A 21,608-nucleotide genomic window follows, 5' to 3' on the forward strand; every position below is an offset into this window, starting at 1 on the left:
TGTACCCTTATCAGGAAATTTGCAATTATTACCAAACCATATTGGATATATTGTATAAACCTGGAAGAAACAAAAACACTTTATTTTAATGTCTGTTCACTAACTATAAAATATTCATAGGGAAAGTTACAATTAAGACATGAAGCAGTGAATCACAGCTCTCTTCTCTGCGGGGTCAGGAGAACACTATACAATATGAGTTCAAACCATCCCTCAAATGCCATTCCAACAATTACAAGAGCATGGAATCAATTGCTTCCTCTATCCAGGCTCTGATTTTCTGTCAGTTGTAGTACACTGGAGGAAGATTACTTACATCATGAATTCTTGGTAGGTTATGTATCCTGGAGCTGAAGCTGAAGAGAATTCAGAGGCATAAGAACTTTCCAGGCTTCTTCATGCCAATAATCCCTTTAATCCACAAGGGTGTCAGCATCTTGAAAACTCTTTGAAGAAGGTGAAGGCACCGAGAGAAGCAGGAGGAAGCAGCTCAGTCTTACACTTCTGCTTCCTCTCTGGGTTTTTGTTATGGTGTATATTACTGTGGGAGGAATGCTATTAGTCTGGAGACAAAAATAAATTGCAACATCTTCTGGCTCCAGATTGTTGATACTGAGTGAAAAATCTCTCCCTGACCCACTGCCACTGAACCTGGAGGGGATCCCAGTAATAGTTTCGGAAGCATACTTGATGAGAAGCCTTGGAGCCTCATTTGGTTTCTGCTGATACCAGTGTAAATTATTGCTAATACCCTGGTTGGTGGTACATGACAATCTGACTTTATCTCCTGGAGTCACAGGCACTGTGGCTGGAGACTGACTTAACACAATGTCACCTCTGGAGGCTGAAAGCATAAAAGAGATGTTAGGAGAATGTGGCATTTTATATGAAAATAACTTCTAAATTAACTTTTAAAAGATTATTATATCAATTCCTTTAAGTGAAGTCCAATTTCATTTGATGCTGGCTTTCCTGATGATGTAAGGAAAATCTGAATTTAATTGACATTTCAACATTTGCCATATCTAAACACTCATACCTGAAACCCAAAAGAGCAAAAGCCCAAGGAGCTGAGATGTCGATACCATCTTCCTTCTTTCCCCAAGTTTAACTGGGTCATGCCACAATACAGAAGAAGACCTTCTTATAATATTCTAACAGGCAGGTACCCTAGAAGGAAGAAATACTTATGCAAATGATACTGACTTCATATTGATTCCAATAAACAACTGCTCAGAAGAGCAGGCTCCCTGTGACTTCTTGAATTGTATCTCCCACTTCTGGTTACCTGACTAGATATTAAGATTTGGAAATAACTTGTGCTTGTATCCCACACACATAGGTGCAAGCTAGCAGAGCCTATGGAATACTCTATGATAAATTCAGAAGTTTGAATGCCAGATCATCTCATATCCCTGGTTTTGATTCAGGATTATATTTTCTCCCTTGGTGTTTTCTACAATATTGGCTGAAATATCTGTAATTGTCTGAACATTTCACAAAGCATTTCAGTGTTTAATACTAAAGAGATATCATATTATTGAGATATCAATGACAAGAATTGGAAAGCTTAGGTCCTCCCCCCCATGTGTCCAGAGAGCATGCCTCCCCATGTAAATTTGTATGCCAAGAATAAATACTGATCTACTGTCCAAGGTCACATAGATTGTCAAGGATTCTTCTCTAATACCCAGGTTCAGGGATGGGGGTCTAGATCAGTCTCATGCTGAACCCTCAGTCATCAGACTCGGTTCCATTGGTTCACTCTTGTTTTTGTCAGCTGCCTCTCTGGGTTTTGTCAGCTGGATCTTATCCTTTGGTCATCACTCCTCTTTGCCACTGGGTTCCAGGAGTTCAATTCTGTTGTTAGCTGTGGGTATCTAGCTCTGCTTCCATCAGCCACTGGATAAGGGTTCAAGGATGGCATATAAGGTATACACAAATCTTATTATCATGGTTGGGCATTTAAGGTAGCCTTAATGTCAGTTGGTGTCATTATTGTAGATCTCGGGAAATCTCACTATTGCCAGATCTTTCCTGCAAACTAGAATGGCTCCCTCTATTAAGGTATCTATCATTGTTCTTCCCTCTCTTCTTGCATTGACTAAACCTTCCTTTTCACCTGTGTGATCCTCTCCCCTCCTCATCTCCCCCTAGTTTTCTCCCATCTCCCTCCCCATTTCCCTCCCCCTTGATCCCAATCCAATTAGGAGATCTCATCCCATAACCCTTCTTTGGGTTACCATGCATATATCTCTTAGGGTCCTCCCTGCTACCCAGACGCTCTGGCAGTGGAATTGTAGGCTGACAATCCTCTGCTCTATGTCTAAAATCCATATATGATTGAATACATACTATATTTGTCTTTTTGTGACTGGGTTACCTCACTTAGGATGGTTTCTTCTAGTGTCATCCATTTGCTGGCAAATTTCAAGGTTCCATTATTTTCCACTGAATAGTACTCCATTGTGTAGAAGTACGACATTTTCACTCTCCACTCTTCAGTTGAGGGGCATCTAGGTTGCTTCCAGGTTCTGGCTATTACAAATAATACTGCTATGAACATAGTTGAGGAATAGTCCTTATTGTGTGAGTGTACATCTTTTGGGTATATGCCTAAGAGTGAAAATGCTGGATCTTGTGGTAGATTGATTTCCATATTCCTGAGGAATCTCCATAACTATCTCCAAAGTGTCTACACAAGTTGGCAATCCAACAAAAAGGAGAGGAGTGTTCCCCTTTCTCTACATCCTCTCCATCATAAAGTGTCATTAGAGATTTTTTTTATTTTAGCCGTTGTGACAGGAGTAAGATGGTATCTCAGAGATGTTTTGATTTGCATTTGCCTGATGGCTATGGATGTTGAGCACTTTCTCATTGTCTCTCAGCCATTTTAGACTCCTCTAGAGAGAGAATTCTCTTTTTAGTTTTGTAACCCACTTTTTAATTGGTTCCTTTAGTGTTTTGGAGACTTTCTAAGAAGAAATTTGTAAATTTTGGAGATCAACCATCTGTCAGATGTGGGGTTGGTGAACATCTTTTTTCCATTCTGTTGTCTGTTGTTTTGTCTTGTTGACTGTGTCCTTTGCCTTGCAGAGGCTTCTTAGTTTCAGGAGGTTCCATTTATTATTTTCAATCTCAGTGTCTGTGCTACTCATATTATGTTCAAGAAGTGATCTCCTGTACCAATTTTCTCAAGGGTACTTCCCACTTTCTCTTCTAAGAAGTTCAGTGTGGCTGGGTTGATGTTGAGGTTTTTGTTACATTTGAACTTAAGTTTTGTGCATGGTGATAGATATGGATCTACTGAATATCTGTAACATGAACTGCCAAGATTGTAACACAAAGAGAATAAGATGAAAGGGGAACACTCATTCACTGTTGATGGCGGTGCAAAAAGTATGATATCAGTGTGCAGTTTCCTCAAAAAAATTCAAATAAGACTACAGCATGATCCAGCTATGCAATTCCTGTGGGTAGACCCAAAGACTCTATATGCTATGACAGACATAAATGCACATCTATGCATTTTTGTCATCTCTTCACAATAGCTAGGAAATGAAATCAAATTAAATGTCTACTAAGAATCCATAAAATGCAGTACATTGTACAATGTGATTTTATTCATCTCTTAAGAATTATTAAAATTTTGGGAAATGGGTGGATGTAGAAAAATTATAGTGATTGAATTATTCTAGTCCCTGATAAGAAAAATTGCTGCATGTATACCTGATATATGAAATATAACTTTAAAATTTTTAATTTTTCTGTTTAACATGTTCACTACCTTGATGTAAGAAGCTATAAAGGGACACCCAAACTTGGAGGTCTTTGGATGGGTGAGTGTAGGACACATATGATTGAAAATTAAAATTGGGAGATAATTTGGGAAGAATTGCTTGTACAGGATTTGGGCTCAGGAATTGAGAATAAAAGAGAATTAAGTACATTAAATTTGTTTTACTAATCCCAAGAGGAAAAGAAATCTGACTAGCAAATCATAATTGATGAGCAAATTTTGGATGAGCCACTGGAGATAATAGAGAATCTTCTAACTGACTTTATACAGGCACTCAATAAAAGGATGAGATATATGTAATTAACACATGTTTTACTCACAGTAAAACAGCTTGAATAGAATATTAGAGTACATGCTGTACCTATGATCATTAAAACCCAGAAACACAGGGTTACTAAAAACTCCCTTCCTTCCTTCCTTCCTTCCTTCCTTCCTTTCTTTCTTTCTTTCTTTCTTTCTTTCTTTCTTTCTTTCTTTCTTTCTTTCTTTCTTCTTTCTGTTGTTCCTCCTTCCTACATTTCCTTCTTTTTTTCCTTTCTCTTTCATTTATTCTTCTTCCTTTCTTCTTTGTTTTCTTTTTATTTAAAATTGATTTTTTTTCTTCAAACTATATGCTGATTATGGCAACACCAGCACAACAGAGTGACCCAACACAACACTATCCAGAAGCCTCTGTTCAGTGTAAGTGATCTTCCAGGAAACAGAGTATGTACTGTGTAGCCTAAATCTATTTTTTTCATGAAAAGCTTAACACTGTGCTGAAGCTTGAGTGGGTTGACCACAGCAGCAAAGCTAAGAGGATGCTTAGATAAGATAAGAAGGGATGGAGCTGAGAATCATCTCTAAGTAAAGTGCTATGGAGACAATAAACAGTGGTCAAATTAATGATTCCATAAAAACTTAGATAAAAGGCAATCAAATGATCTTTTAATGGTCTTTGAGGTCATGATGGCTTTGCCCATTTCTCAATACTCTATTAGCTAGTCATATACTTCTTTATGCTTGCCTCTGTTTAGATTGGCTGCCAAGGCAAGGCATTCAACCTTGGCCTCTACTACAACCACAAGATTTCTTTAAAAAAATTAGAAGGGAGGAAATGCTGGGAGCACACATGAAGGTCTTTTCATCCACAAATGTACAGGGAAACCAGAAATGTGCATCACAAAGAGGTGCCTGAACTCCAAGTAATAGGACCAGATATAGCCCACATAAATCTGCACTGTCTGTAAGACCAAGATCCTTCTTAGACTCTTAAACTAGTGCAGATTGCCTAACTCTAGAACTCATTTCTTGGATGAAGTGGTATAAATTCTGAGTTAAGTTTTAATGTAATTATACTTGTTTGTGCACCAGGGTTTTATCAAACCAGCAAAATTGTTTGCCAAATTGCACTGTGTTTAAATTTGCTCGAATATGGTGCCTAACATCAGGATTACCAAGTCTGATTCAAATTGATGAAGGTAATTTGAACAGAGTTTTCATCCTCTCCTCTTTGTTGATTGTTTACCTGCCTTGACACTGGCCTTGTTCCGTTTACTCAGAGGTCAGAAGAGTGGCTTAGAAACCTTTCAATTGTAGGTACCAAAAGCTAGGATTCATGTGAGTTTGAGGTACAAAACCTAGGTCCTCTGAAAGATAATAGTCAGAGCCTTTAATCAGTAGGCATCTCCCCTGATTCCTTCTCTCTCTCTCTCTCTCTCTCTCTCTCTCTCTCTCTCTCTCTCTCTCTGTGTGTGTGTGTGTGTGTGTGAGTGTGTGTCTGTTGACAATACTGTTGTATGAAGCCCCCTTGCTGTTATAAATCTACTATTCAAGAAAAGTTATTTTGTGAGTCATAATAAGGATTTTGTTGTTTTACTGCAGGGCCTAATGAAAGAGCAGAGATTTAGGACATAGGATGTTTTTCTGATTTCTATTATAAAACATCATATTGGCCTTTATATCCTGGCTAATAAAAACACTATTAGTAGCTAGAGACACCAGACAAAACAAATGGGGCAGCCTGGGCTTTCACTTCTGCTTCCCTTAATGGGTTAGGTAATGGCTTCAATCACTGTGGGGAGTATCAAAATCCTGATGACAGAAGTAAGTTGCAACATCTTCAGCCTGCAGGCTGTTTATCTTAAAAGAATAATGTGTTCCAGATCCACTGCCACTGAACCTCGGTGGGACCCCATCTGCCAAGTTGGTTGCACCATAAATCAGGAGATTAGGACGTCCCTCTTTTTTCAGCTGATACCAGGCTAAATACCCATAAATATTCTCACTTGCAAGGCATGTGATGGTGACAGTTTCTCTGAGAGATGCAGACAGGGAGGATGGAGACTGAGTCATTTGGATGTTACATCTGGCACCTGAGATTAGAAAATTAAGAACACACTCACACACTATTAATCCTGTTAGAAGAGAACTTTCCCAGAAACCAGTAAGCACTGCTCATACTCAGCTGAATAAATTTCCAATTCTGTTCTTTTTTTTTTTACCTGTAAACCAGAGCAGCAGCAATACCAGAAGTTGAGTGGGTGCCGTCATGTCTGTGCTGTTACTTGTGTGAAGCTGACTCCAACACAAGGTGCACTTTGACTTTGAAGAAATACTCAGGGCAGTGGGCTGTGCTCTGTGAATATGCAAATCATCAGTGGGTGAGTACAACCATGGTAGTGGCCAAGACAGCGGCTCAGTACTGGTTTGCGGTGAGCCTCTTAAGTCTCAGATCACAGAGGCCATATAGTGTTATCTGTAGGGAATGTGTCCTCTTTGAAAAACAAATAACAGAACTAGTCTATAAGTTGTACACTTTTTTATTTCTGTCATATATTCTGTAGGATTTCTTTGTTATATTTCCCTTCATGGGAGGAAATTTCAGAAATGATACAGTCATAGACTGTACACAAATTGTACACAAATGGATATTCTTCTGTTTTTTCTGTTTGTTTGGGAGACTAAATTTTAATTATAAAATTTCCCTTTTGCAACTTCTCATTCCAAATGCTCCCAAATACAGGCCCCCACCATTTCTCTAATTCATAGCCCCCTGTTTCAATTTTTTGCATGTACACATGTATTTACACACACATAAATATTCCTACTTATTGTTTCCATATAATGCTATTTGTATGTATATTTTCAGATTTGATCACTTGACACTTGACAACCAATTGTGCACTCTTCCCTGTGAATGAAGACCTCTCGCACTCTCAGCTTTACCAGTTGTCTTTGGTTCTTTTGTAAAATATAGGTCTCATGGGATTTTTCACTATTTACTTTTCAGGATTTATTGGTATCATTCTTGTTCATCTTATATTTTTGTTGTATTGTTGGCAAGACTTTCTGGATATAGCTTCTGTTGTTACTAGAAAACACAGTCTCAGAAAAAATTCCCTAGTCCTCTGCCTCTGTAAATCTTTCTACTCTCTTTACTAAATATTCCCTGAGCATTTCTATGGAAGCCTCTTGTAAATGTATCCATTGGAGCTAAGCTCCAAATGTAACCATCCAGCTTTTTACCTCGGAGATTCTCCAGAAAAAGAATAGAATGTTCCTGGAAGGCATGGTTTGTAAGTAAGGGCAGGATCTCATGTAACTAACCTATCTTTCCAGGCAAATAATATTATTTTACTCTATTTGTCACAATTTAGCTACTCAGGAAAAGCTACATTCTATGCCAGAAAAGGTCATAGGATTTTCCACTACAATCTGTTCATATGAGCTCTTTTCCTAAATTTGGCTAGGATTATATCATTGCCCAATGTTACTGTGAGGCTTCAGGTTAAGGTGTCATGCTTCAGTATCCTCTTAACACATGTTATTGTATTCATAGAATGTGAGTGTCCTCTCAGAATCAGTCACTCGTTGTCCTTGAATGTACAACTCTTCCTAAATTTTCATGTGCTATAGTCACCATATCTCTTAAGGATATTAAGAGGCCATGCCTCCCAGTTAAAGTTTAGCACAGAAGGAAACAAGTTGGGTGATGAGAGAAACCTGTAAAAAAACAGTGAATTTAGAAGCTACATATGGGGATTTATAGTGATGTCTAAGCTTAGTGTGGGTTGTCATGAAGGGTTGAATGGTAAGAGTTTATATGTTCAGAAAACCTTTTTATAAGTGATGGATGTTGTGAAGCATGAGAATGACACACACTCATGGCCTGAAAATGAGGATGGTCACTGAAGAGGTATCAAAAACAATAGAGAGGTTCATAGGTTAGGAAAAGTATTGACCTGAAAATCAATGACAATGGTAACTCTGAATATTATGATCATTGTGTTTGCTTTCAAGTATATGCCAAGAAGTCTGCAATAGAGATAAAATATACACCTTCCATTAGTTCCATCCATCAACACGAATACATTTCTCATAATAACATCATTAATTATACTAATGATTATAGGTAGTCAATAATTATTTCATAATTTAAGTTTCTTAGATGTGTGGCACAGAACACTCATCACAGTATGGATCATATTTGTTCTCTACAGACAGGGAAAGATGATTTTTTTGCTACCCCAGTCCCAGGGCTAGGAACTCTTTTTGTGGAAAATAGTATCTGTGTGTGCTCTACTTGCTCCATAACTGAGAGAATTTACATAGAAGCGCACAATTTGTTTTATTTTCTGGAAAGTAAGTTACAATTGCAACATATCTGTTTTATGATTGCATTGACACAGTGTCTGGGCACTTTCAGCTGGGGCTACCTCTGCTTTCACTTGCTTCAGGAGGTTACATTCTTGGAACAGTCTATAATGATTATTGGAATCAAGACATGATGAATGCATATACCTTGATCAGACACTTGATTCCCAAAAGTGATCCCTTTTCAAACTCCTCTTTAAACCAATTTTCCAGCCAGCACACTGCATTGTCTTAGAGCATGTAACAATATAGAACATCTAAAATCTAATTCTTGAATTTATAGTTTAACCTTCAAGTCAATCATAATTTATTATTTATAGGTGTGTGAATTGTTGAAACTATTCAGAGGCAAAACACATCATCAATAAAGAACTCGACTAAGTCTAATATTGTGGGGAAAGTCTTTGCTGGTTGTTCTGTGTATTGATTCCTGAATGGCAAAGGGAAACCATGCAAAAAGCTTCCACTTATTTTGTTGGTGAAAGTACAAACCTTTGGATCCATCAAACAACATGACAAGAGCCTCTGGGGATCTTAATTTCCCACTTACTTTGGCCAACAGTCAGTTTTTTCATGGTCCTGTATACAGGACTGTTGTGGTCTACAGTCTCAATTTTAAGAATCTGTGGAGCATGTCCCAAACAGGGAAAACAAAAGAAGAACACACATGGAGAAAGAATTATTTGCATACATTCATAGCATTAGCAATATTGAATATAGAAAAAATGGACAAAAATGGCTTCTCCACAGCAAATTAAATTCATGCCTTGATAATCTTTTGACTTCCAATTATGATCTTTTTTGACGAAGCTGAGATATCGGATGTCAGCTGTCTTATGTCATATGTTTTCTCTCATATTTACCAAATACATTATTTCAAGACCCTTTATAACTTGACTTTGAAAAGTCTTTAGGATGCTGATGAGCATCCTCTCATCAGTTTATATCTATATTCATCCCAACAGCTGCATCAGCTCTGTACAGGACTACAACGGGTCCTGTAAAGGAAGCATGAGTGACACTGATCCTCTAAGTGAGGAATGATGGGAAATGTCCTTCTGTTTATATTTTTGTCTTATTGGGTGATGAATAAAACACTGTGTCTAGTAGAGGTAGGGAGGTAGGGGGACTACGGGATGAGGAGAATTCTGGGAAAAGTAGGCAGAGTGAATTGCCATGTAGGATGCCAGAGGATTAACAGGTCTGGACTCTTGTTTGATAAGTCAAGACCATGTGCACAGGACAAGAAAAAACAGTGAATCCCAAGTGATTCAGAAACTATAATCTTCTTGTATCCCTAGTGTTACTGTAATTGACAGTGTAAAGGCTTGTAATCTTGAACTGATAGACATGAATTACTGCCTACACCTGCTGATGAGATCATCAAAATCAGGATTGGATTGGGTCTTTATCCAAGTGGAGGAATGATAAAGTGGACAATGGTAATGGAAAACTATACTGTTCTCAGTAAACTTAATGAATCAAACATGGGACTTTTTCTTCCTATGAGTCATCAGCAGCTTTGAGAAAAGTATTGTATAAGCTCTCACACATAAACATATATGTGAAAATATATATATGCAAAAAGTTCTTGCTTCTAAAAAGTAAGAAAATACTGGTCTGAGATGTAGCTTATGTGATGGAATTCTTGCCTACTAACAAAATAATTTCTGTGGATTATAACACCAACATTGCGTGAACTGGGTCTGATATTGTACTCCTGTAGTTAATTTTTAGGAATAGGAATGAGGGGTGCAAGCAGGTCAAGTTTGAGTCAGGGTTTTGTGAGGCCTGTACTTTATTAGGACAAAAGTTTAAGTTTTAAAACTTGCTAGAAATGTTAAATGTATTAAATGTAGTTGCAAATATTAATGTGTTGGAGAATGTATTACTTCCTACACACATTCAATCCACAAATGAGTTACATCAGATAGATCCATGTAAATTGGAAATAGTATTAGACAAGAATATAGTTAATATAACTAATGTTGGGATAACTCCACATGTACATATGGTAAGAAGTTATATTTCAACATTTTGTGGAAAGGCCATCTAATATAAAGTCGTGACATAGTTCTATAATGAACCATAGACTAAGAAATGTGTACCATTCTTGGGTAATGCCTTTCCTCAGGGCTCACCTGGCTTCCTGAGCATTGCTACTACTGGAACAACTCAGGGTAAAGCAAAGCATCTATACCACAAGGCAGGATAGTGTAAACATTTATAATGTGAAAGAAGGATGGTATTGAACATATAATGATTTGGAATAATTTTTATTTTAGTCATTTGAAACGTTTCATATAGAAACATAGTTGGTGACATCTCCAAACTCTAAAATTTAAAAATTAGTCATATAGAGTCTCTATCTATACTTTACTTAGTGGAATGAAGAAAGTTTTACAACTTTCTCACATTAGTAGTTTTTTGCTAGGTACATCCATTTCCACAGAACTGTACGCTCTTCAAAAATATAAGATGCTATCATCAGTACTCCCCATCCCAAGAAGAAAGAGTGGAGAATTCTGCTATCATTGTTTACTTCTTACTTCTGGAGAAACAGTCTCTAATGCAATACTTCTCTGAGACAGAACTGCTGTTCTTGCTAAACGACACATTTATGAAAAAGAAAGTCATACATTCATACATACATTCATACACACATACTCTCAAGTGCCCAACAACATTCCCCTGGAATCAGTGCACCATCTTAAGGAAATCTGAACCACACCTTTCAACATTCCTCTACACAGGTTTCCAAAGAGATGGGGTTTTGTGTTATCTTATAATAATAACTCCATTTACACATTTACTTTACTCTTTTGCAAGAAAGTAGCTGCTTAAGAACCCTGAGTTAAATCCAGCTCTGGTTCTGTGTCAAACGTACTGGGGGCTTCTGTTATATATCAGTCAAAGTTTTGACTATATTGCATATTATAAGGGGGAGTCAGCTGTATCCTGACAAGGTGGAAAGTGTTCTGTTTCTAGAACAGTGTGAATGAGACACTGCTCTTTTGCTGACAATAATAACTGGCAGCATCTTCATTCTCCATGCTGCAGATTTTGAGCCAGTGAAAAGATCCAGATTCACTACCACTGACATGAGCCGGAACTCCAGAAGTTAGGTTAGATGTGCCTTGAATCAGGAGCTTAGGGGAAACTCCTGGCTTCTGCTGGTACCAGGGGAAGTTACCAGCGATGTCACTTGTTCTGGTCTTGCAGGTGACAGTGACCCATTCTCCTTGAGAAATATCCAAGGACTCAGAATACTGGTTGAAAACAATTTGGTTGGAAAGATTATAAGTTAGTAAGGACAAGGGATTGCAGAATATTTTCATGCTACATACTTTTACAAAGAAGTAAAATATGATGACAAAGAGATAGAGGAAGACAAGAAAAGGAAGCAAGTATAGTTGCTTCTTGTAAACTAAACCTTTTGTGACAAAAGATGCTGCACGTGAACTTGGAGCCTCCCCTCTTTCTAGCCAAGACACTGAGTATTGGCAAGTTGAAACTTTGCACCAGGAAACCCATCTTGTGGTCTTCTCTCTGTCTCTGACTTCAAATATCTCTTTTCTAACATCATTTTCTCAATAGGGAGTCTGAATCATCTGTGGTTGCTGAGGAGTAATTATTCAATAGCAGGGAGTAGGCTAGGAAGATCTTGGATCATAAATACATGAGTCCTCTCACAATATTTAAGTTGGTAAAAAGTGAAATCTATACAGAGAAACCCTGTCTCGTAAAAACCAAAATAAAAGTGAAATCTGAGCATTACTTTTTATTTTTTTCTCTTCAATATTCCATATTCCTAGTCCAGACTTGATTCCACATGGATTTTCATGGTCTGGCTTAATTTGACCTACATGGATGACAGGGTCTGTTCTTCAGTGTCTCAGGTTTATTTTTCCCATGCTAAATTTCAACAATAAATGTCTCTTGAAATGTATATTACATAATCTGAGTTCCCAGATTTGTCTTCTCCATAACTTGGAGTTTTTCAACTAAGCTTTGCTCAAGTATCTTCAGGGATATTTCCACATAAGTAACACACTGAAAAACCCTCATTTCTGAAACAGTAGGAAACATCAATATTTGTTTTATACCATCCATCATGCATCCAACATTCTGCCTCATGCTGGTTTTAGGAAGTGCTTGGGCATTTGATCCTCCTCAGCAGGTCTGTTGTTATCAACATGTGGGGTTATCAGTAAATTGACAAGTAAGTATACATGTGTGAAAGTACATGTGTGCTCAAAAGACATATATGATTCTCTGAATTTCAAAAGTAATTATTCTCTTTCATGATAAAATATTTCACTCATTCCAGGATGTACAAATTCATTTCATGCATTAATTGCTTGTTGTTTTAATCTGCAGTAGGTTGAGAAGAAAGCTCTGACTTACTGCTGTGACATTCAATTTCCTCAGCTTAAATCATGATTCTTTCTATAGCCAAGATTTTCCTTGCATTGGATCCTGTTGCAGTATACAAACTAACTACAGTTCACTTAGGGCAGTTGCAGTTAATTTTCTAAAAGATGCCTACAAACAAAGATCCTTCCACTTTGTAAATTTGTATTTGTTTGGTGAGTCCAAAGATGATTGGTCTATAAAGATAAAAGAAGACTATCCTTTCTAATGGTATAACAAGGACCTTACAATATATTCAAATTCAGGTCACTGAACAACAATGTGGGAAATCTGGTCTCTGCAAATGTCCTAAACAACTTGTATCAATTATGGTTCAGTAGCCTCAGAACAGAGCATACACACACACACACACACACACACACACACACACACACACACACACACAAACACACACACACAATTCAGAATATGACAAAAGAGAAACAAACATAAGGAAATAAAGATAATTAGATTATATCTAGGTCATTTCAAAAATAGTCTCTCTGTCTCTGGCTATTTCTCTCTGTCTCTCTCACATACACACTTTCTCTAGTGTAATTTGTAATGTGAATACACATGAAAATGACTTAAGTACACCTCAGCATTTTGCTGGGATCAAAGTTCAGATCTAATGCGGTTTGACTGAAATGGACTTCTTAGTTCAAGTTCTCAAAAATAAGTTGCTTTTCTCAGCTCATACGGTGCTAATACACTGGATCCCAATATCCACATGGATGAGGAAGAGATGGAGCATTATGGCAAGCTTGGGGAGTCTCCTGCTTCTACTGAATGTTTTGTCTATATGCAGGATGTACAACCAGCTCCTCCAAAATGAGAATGTGATGTTTAGAGTTGTGACACTGAAATAATCATAAGCAAAAAGGACCTGTTAAAGAGGATATATGAGAGGCTCATTTCAGTATGCAAACTGCTTAAGTCAGCACATGGTGGAAGGATTCTACAAAGTTCCTCATGTCTTGGATCCTTTAGATTAACTTTTCAATTTAGATATTTTTGGAGTAGGAATTAAGATCATATGCACAAAAATTGATTCAACTTGAAATAAAGAATAAAAACAAATGATTAAAAACTTTTACAATATTTTCAAACAACACTGATATATTGTTTTCATCAACTGAGAGTATTATGAGGATACAGATTACACCCTCCCTGTACATCTCCCTTCAGGATCCATCCTCCATCTCCTGCAAGTCAAACCATATTCTCCTACAGAGTAGTGGAAACAACTATGAGTATTAGATTCTGAGGAGCCAGGCCACTCTCCAAATATATTAGCCTAAATGACTCCAGTAAGGACCTTTAGATTTCAAAGAGGTTCCTTGGTCATAGGTTGTGGAAATATATCTCTGTGAAAACCAGAAGAGTAGGAGGGAAATTAGCAATTATTAGTGGGCACAAACCATAAAATTCCTTCCCACAGTGACATAGCTCAGAACACAAACATCCCAAATTTGATGATGGTCCTGACTGTCTTGATTTAATATTTTTTCCTATAGTCCTGCTCCTTTCTTCTATTTTTAAATGGGAAATTTTACCCTATATTATTGTATGTTGAAAATATACAACCTGGTTTTATGGTTAAGGATTCAGGTGTATGAGAATGCCTGAGTCTGTGATTACATTTTTGAACAGTGTTAGAGCTATTAAAGTGTAAGATAAAGGATGGAGATACAGCAAAAGAGTCCTTTCTTGGGGACACCCTTGTATAATCCTGGGAGTTTCTATTGCACTGTCTCTAAATCACCCCCATAATAGACCTCCAATCCCATTTTTCTTCCTCCATACCCTCCCTCCATCCTTCTGATTCCCCCAATTCCCATTCTCACCTGCCCTGAGCCCACTCACAGAATCTATTCTGTCTCCCCTCCTAAAATAAAGATGGTATACACTCATTTAAAAGTAGATAATAAGTGTTAAATAAATGTTAATCATGCTACAATCCAAGGACCCAGAAAAGCTAAATAACAAGGAGGTCTCTACATGGGATACACATGAATAATTGCTTTCCAAAGCCACCTGTGACTACTATACGTGAGAGTTAAATTGTGAATATTGTGACCTTAACTACTATTCAGTAATAAGACACAAAAACAAAACCTTCATTGTATAGATGGAAAATTTAACCATCTAAAAGCAAGAGGCAGATGAATAACCTGCAATGATTCTTGATACTTAGTATTCATATTATTACTCCACTTTCTCAGTAAAATTTTATAGCTTTCACTTAAGGACAGAATATGACTTCCTGAGTCAGGCCTATTTCAATTAAAGTTATGTGCTCCTCAACCACCCATTTTGAGTAACCCAAATTTCATTTTTCTTTATTGCTGAAATATATTTGTTTGTTTATTAGCTGTTTTTTATCCATTCAACTTTTCATTCCTATAACCTTACCCCTTATATTAAAAGTATTAGGAAACTAATCAAAATAGATACACTCAATAAGAGACCTATGGGGTATACTACACTTTCTATGGATGTGTAAGATCAGATGTGGGGCAACCTTGTGTAATAGTTTCATTCTCATGCTTAAATATCTATAATGCTCTCTATAATGGCTCTAGTAATTTACAGTGCCAATAACAGTGTATACAAGTTGCATTTTCTACACTACTTCTGTGGTATTTGCTATTACTTTTTTTTTGAAGCTTAATATTTTATACTGCTGTACATGCTGATAAGTCTACCACCCCTCTCCAAAAAGCACTGAAGATGGTCTATGTCCTGTAATATCAAACATTCCTCCAGTCATAATTCTTGATGCAAAAAAAAATAAGGTCATACATATGATGACTATGTAAATTTACTTTCATCTTTTTTTTTGAATCTTTTGGATGTATTCTTTTTTTTTATTTTCCAGTTTAAATTTAGATAAGAAACGAGGTTGCTTCACAAGTCATTTCCAGGTCCCTCTCCCATTCTCTCCCCTCCTTCTGTGCCCTCCCCCCAACCCCCCCCATTATCCCCTCATTCCCCCAGGGAGGGTGAGGCCCTCCATGGGGGTGTCCATAGTCTGTCATTTCATATAGGGCAGGGCCTAGACCCTTCCCCAAGAGTTCAGGGTGAGAGTGCACCTCACATTGTTCTATGGGAGTCCAAAGTCCGTGTGTATACTTGGGATGGGTACTGATCTGCTGCCCAAGGCTCAATAGATTCCCTAGGCCTCCTCACTGACACCCAGATTCAGGGGGGCTCGATCAGTCCCATGCTGGATTCCCAGGCTAATGCCTGGGATTCAAGAGTTAACCTTTGTCTGGTCAGCTGTTTCTGGGGGTTAAACCAGCCCAGTCTTAATCCCTTTGATCATCAGTCCTCCCTCTCTGTTACTGGCTATCTTGAGTTCAGCTCAGTACCAAGGGAGTCTGCCTCTTCTTCGATCAGCCACTAAATGAAGTTTCTGTTTCCCAGACTCTCTGGCCATAGGATTGTAGGCTGGCACTCCCCAGATCTATGTCTAAAATCCATATATGAGAGAGTACATGCCATGTTTCTCTTTTTTTGACTGGGTTACCTCACACAGGATGGTTTCTTTTAGTGTCATCCATTTCCCTGCGAATCTCATGATTCCATTGTTTTTTTCTGCTGAATAGTACTCCATTGTGTAGATGTACCACATTTTCTCTATCCACTCTTCGGGTGAGGGACATATAGGTTGCTTCCAAGTTCTGGCTATTACAAATAAAGCTGCTATGAACATAGTGGAACAGATATCTTTGTTGTATGAATGGGCATCTTTTGCTATTACTTTTTTATTCATACAGACATTAAAATAGTGTAAACTGAAATTTAATTGTGATCTTATTTCATACTGATTTTTAAATTTAACTGAGGGTGTAAGTTTTTTCTTCACTGGTTACCTCTCACCAGGCAGGCCATTGATATACAATTCAAAGAAAACTAGTTGTCAGTGGTTACCAGAGCCAGGATGAGACCCCTAACTTAATTGTGATATCCTGGCAAGACATACTCCCTAGTGCAAAGGTGCTATGCTTATAATAGACATAAACACCTGCTTTCTGGTTAGATTTGGAAACTACTCCAGCAGATGAAATTCATGACATATATTGTAAACCTGCTCAAGAGTCATGCCTGAGAAATTCAGGGGCCACAAAAGAGAACCTACTACTTCCATTTTGAAACCATACACTCACTACAGCTATAGTTATTTGAAAAAATGTAACAAGAATGGGCCTGTCACCCTTTCATAATTCATAAGAGAGGTGGATGAGACCCTGTACCTCCCTCAAGGACTACATACAGAAATTGTTGTGGGGTAAGTGTATTAAGCCCAGTTATGCCAAAAATTCACCATCAAGGAGGCAACTAATCAACTTTTAGTGATTCTGCTGGCTCAGGAGCAAATGGAATATAATATGGCTTACAGCTAAGTTGTGTTTTTTAATCATTTTTTATTTTAATTTTAAATAGCTTGTTTTACATGTCAATCACAGTTCTTTCTTGCTCCCCTCCTCCCACACTCCCCTTCCCCCCCAGCCTCCCAACCTATTGCCAATTCCTTCTACAGTTTTAGCTTCTTTGTCAAAAATCAAATGTTCATAGGTGTGTGGGTTAAAATTAGGGCTTTCAATTCGGTTCCATTGGTCTACCTGCCTATTTTTGTCCAGTACCAAACTGTTTTCAGGACTATAGCTCTATAATAGAGCTTGAAGTCAGGTATGGTGATGCCTCCTTAAGTTCCATTATTGTATAGGGTCGTTTTAACTGGAATCCCTGTGATTATAAGTTTCCATGGCTACATTAAATAAAACAATAATCATGTGTTTAAGTAAGATACAATTGAGCAGAAATATGGCAGGGAATACAGGTTTGTTAATTATCTCCAGGGCCAGAGATCTTTACAACTGTGAGCTGATGGTTATCTGGTCTCATCTGAAGCAAAGGAATGTGAATACATCTGAATGTATATTATCTGGTCTAAGGCCTCTTGTCAGTACACAGTTCTTTGTCTAGCCTCATCTGTTGGAGTGCCTTTTGGAAACTTAGAGAGGTTTGGAGTTTTTCTTTATCCTATATGGGGTCTGGAGCCTAAATTTTTAGACTTTTATTAATATCCCCCATTTAAATCCTTTCACATGTGTCTAATTTTTCAGTGACTGGTTTTTTATGAGGCCATCGTTGAGTAAATAATATCCCTCCCTTGCCTAGGTTAGTAACCACAAATGAGCACATTTATCTTTTATAAGAGAGGCCTTGTGGTCATGGAGAAGGTTTTAAGCAGGTGAGAGGGAGGTATGAGAAGGGGTAATAGGGTGTAAATGAACACAACTCACTATATATGTGTATGAAATTATGCAAATTGTATAAGATGCAAAATAAAATGTTAAGAAAATGAAATTTCAAGATATGGAAAAATTACCTCATTTTGCTGAGAGAAGTAAATTTTATAAATACATGGAAAAATATCACATAGATATGTACATATTCTCTCCACACAGAGAGACTAAACTGTTAATAAAAAAATCTATTCTTTTTTGATATTCAGGTTTCTGAGATCATGCCACACAGTCTAAATATCAGGCATATAAAACTGATAACTTTGCTTAAACTTCAAAATAAATATTAAAGCTCACATCTTAAAATAAATTTTTAAATTTTGAATAAAATGTTTTATTTGTGCTATTCACTTTTTCCAAATACAAGCATGTGTAGTGATTTTGTGAAAAATATAGTAAAAAATCTATAGTGTCAAGATTAGACTGTATTCACAATGCTTAAATTATGTGTCATACATTACTAATTAATAGATAAACCTGAAATTGGACATAAGTAAATGAATTTTTTGTTCTTTCAGTAAAACACATTAATCTCAAAACACTATGCCTGAGTGTCAAGACTGCTTCATTTATTTATAATTAGTTAGTTTTAAGGTTGTGGAAGTGTCTCTGAAAGGTATTTGCCATAAAAGAATGAGATAACTAGTTCCAATTCCCAAAAGTAACATAAAACTCAGGTCCAATCATACTTATCTCTATCTGCAGGACTCAGGAATAGAAACAAGCAGGTCAGTATGGACCTTTGATTAGTTATACTAGTCATTGGAAAATTCCAGATTCAGCAGGAGCTCCTATCGCAAAAAGGAAAAATAAAGAATGATAGAGGAGGAAGTAACAATCAGTTTATGAATATTTTAATCAGGGTAGAAAATGGAAGTGTAACACCAACTGATTTTTACATTATTTTTGTCTTTCCTTTTGATTCTTTGAGACAGTGTCTCACTATGTAGCATTAACTGGCCTGGATCTTGCTATGTAGAACAAACTGGCCTTGAATTATTAGGGATCCTTCTACCTCAGGATTCTAAGTGCTGGATTTAGAGACATGAGGCAACACTAAATATTAAATTCTTAATCATGTTTATATAATTATCCTTTTACTGGTTAGCCCACAATATTATACACAGTCCTTGATGAAAGCTCTCTTACTTGTGGTATGAAGATTGCTTTTTGCAATGTTCCTTCTACTTGCAGAAATAGCAAGAGAAAATTCATATTCCTAGTCATGCTTAGCTATAATGCCTCAATAGTAATTTTCCTTTTCCTGTTCAGGAACTTGCAATTACTCTGCTAATGATTTTATTAAAAATGCTAAACACACAGACCTTCATCTATATCCATTAAATTTTGTAGTAACAAGAGTAATAAAAAGCTGTTATATTCACTTTTATTACATTGTTTATAAAAGAAACTTCAGTTTTGCCACTCATTTGAATTCATGATAGTTGAAACATAAGTCCAGGGCACTATGGAACGTTGGGTTGCCAGAAACAGTTTAATTGCTTTGAATTTTACTTTCTTTTTTATACTAAGTAGTAACTGTAACTACTCATCAGAAAATTAGCAATTTTTTTCACAAACTAGATTGGAATGTACATGTACATTCCTGACCATGAAAAATAATTTATATCTTGAGAGGTGTTCAGTTACTATAACAATACATAGTGAAATTAGCAAATGAGACATAAAGAAGTGAGTCTCAGCTCCCATATCCATGAGGACACAACTACACTATAGGTTATAAGCTCAAGCAATGCTTACTTGAAATTTAACAATTCAAAGAACATTGAATCAACCATTTCCTCTGTGTATGTAGGGAGAATTTTCTCTAGGTTTTAGTATATCATCTTAAGATTTTCTGACTACAACAATACAGATATTATAGGATATGCATTTTGGAACTAAAATGGAATGAAGGGATTTTTAAGGCAAAAGAGTTTTTTTAGGCTTCTTCACTCAAATTTTACATATAAACCCCAAGGCTGTATGCTTCTGAAAAACACTTAGAAGAAGATAAAGACACCATAAGAAGCAGCCATAGCAGCCAGACTCACAATTCTGCTTCCCTGGTGATTTTTGTTATGTTTTGTATCACAGCTACTCTGTTGACAATAATAAATTGCAGCATCTTCAGGCACCAGATTGTTGATACTGAGAGTGAAATCTGTCCCTGACCCACTGTCACTGAACCTGGTGGGGATGCCAGTAATGGTTTGGAATATATTTTTATAATATTCTAAGAGGCAGAGACACTAGAAGGAAGAAATACTTATGCAAATGACATTGACTTCCTATTGATTCTTACAAACAGTTGCTCAGGAGAGCAGGCTCTTGTGCCTTTGAGGAGTATATCTTCCCCTTCTGATGACCTGATGAGTGGTTGGGAATTGAAAGAAACATACGCAGGTATCACATTTTAAAAATTAGCACAGTCTAAAAAATTGTCTGCGGTATAGCTGGTAGTTTATAAGTAAATATATGTCTTAACCTCATCTTAATTCAGGGATATGTTGTTTTCTTTGATGTTTCTTACAACATGGGATGAATCACATTAACTTTCTAAACAGTCAGTAAACAATCACAACATAGGACACTAAAGAGATATCATATTAATGAAATATCATGGACAAGAAAATAGAAAGTCTGGATGTCATAGTAAGACATATTTCTCCAGAGGATGGAATGGAAGCCTTATTGGCAAAATACAGAATTATTTTAAAGGTCAGGATAGAAAAGTATTTTTTAGCACTTTCCAAATAAAAGCCAATTATAGCTTCTTGTGTGTTTGACCAAGAGTGTTGCAAAGTTCTGGGGAAGCATTTATGGAATACTCAAAAAAAAATTCTACCTAGTACATTATTTTGTATGCTATATAAAAGACAACAATTCTGAGGCAGTTTATATCAGGACAGAATATTTCATCAGGTCCATTTGAAGATAAAATTATTTCTTTCACTTGGGCTATGTGTATAAGCCAGAGAATATTTTTATATAAAACAATGTCTAAGCTTTTCAAAATATTCTATATCTATAACACAGACTATCAAGGTTCTAGAACAATGAAAACAGGAGGAAAGAGGAGCCCCAATTAACAGTTAGTGAGAAAGCAATGAGTGAAGAGAAATATGCATTTTTTTCAAACAGCTACAAATATCACATTCTTTTGCAATGCCATTCTTGTGGGTCTACCTTTAGGACATTAAGGCCTATGATAGATATGAATGCACACCAATGCATTTTTGGTCTATTTACAACAGCTAGGAAATGTAATCAAGTTAGATGTTCACTACAAGATAAATGGATAAATAAAATGTGGTATATTTTTACAATGGATTTTTCTCAATAATAAGTAAATATAAAATTTTTAAACTTTGAAAAAATAGATTGAACTGGAAAAATTATATCGATGGGATCAGTTCAGTCCCAGAATGAGAAGTGACACATAT

The 21,608-nt window shown here is 36.7% G+C and overlaps 1 gene segment (V, D, J or C); it reads right to left on the reverse strand.

Annotated features, from left to right (window-relative positions):
* Positions 1-5,845: 5,845 nt before the first annotated feature.
* LOC110341998 lies at positions 5,846-6,353 on the reverse strand. The segment is given in 2 exon segments: positions 5,846-6,153; positions 6,283-6,353. Coding segments are annotated over 2 exon segments (357 nt in total).
* Between the last annotated feature and the right edge of the window lie 15,255 nt (positions 6,354-21,608).

Source organism: Mesocricetus auratus, unplaced genomic scaffold (assembly GCF_017639785.1).
Source record: "Mesocricetus auratus isolate SY011 unplaced genomic scaffold, BCM_Maur_2.0 Super-Scaffold_100676, whole genome shotgun sequence".
In the NCBI taxonomy this organism is placed as follows: Eukaryota; Metazoa; Chordata; class Mammalia; order Rodentia; family Cricetidae; genus Mesocricetus; species Mesocricetus auratus.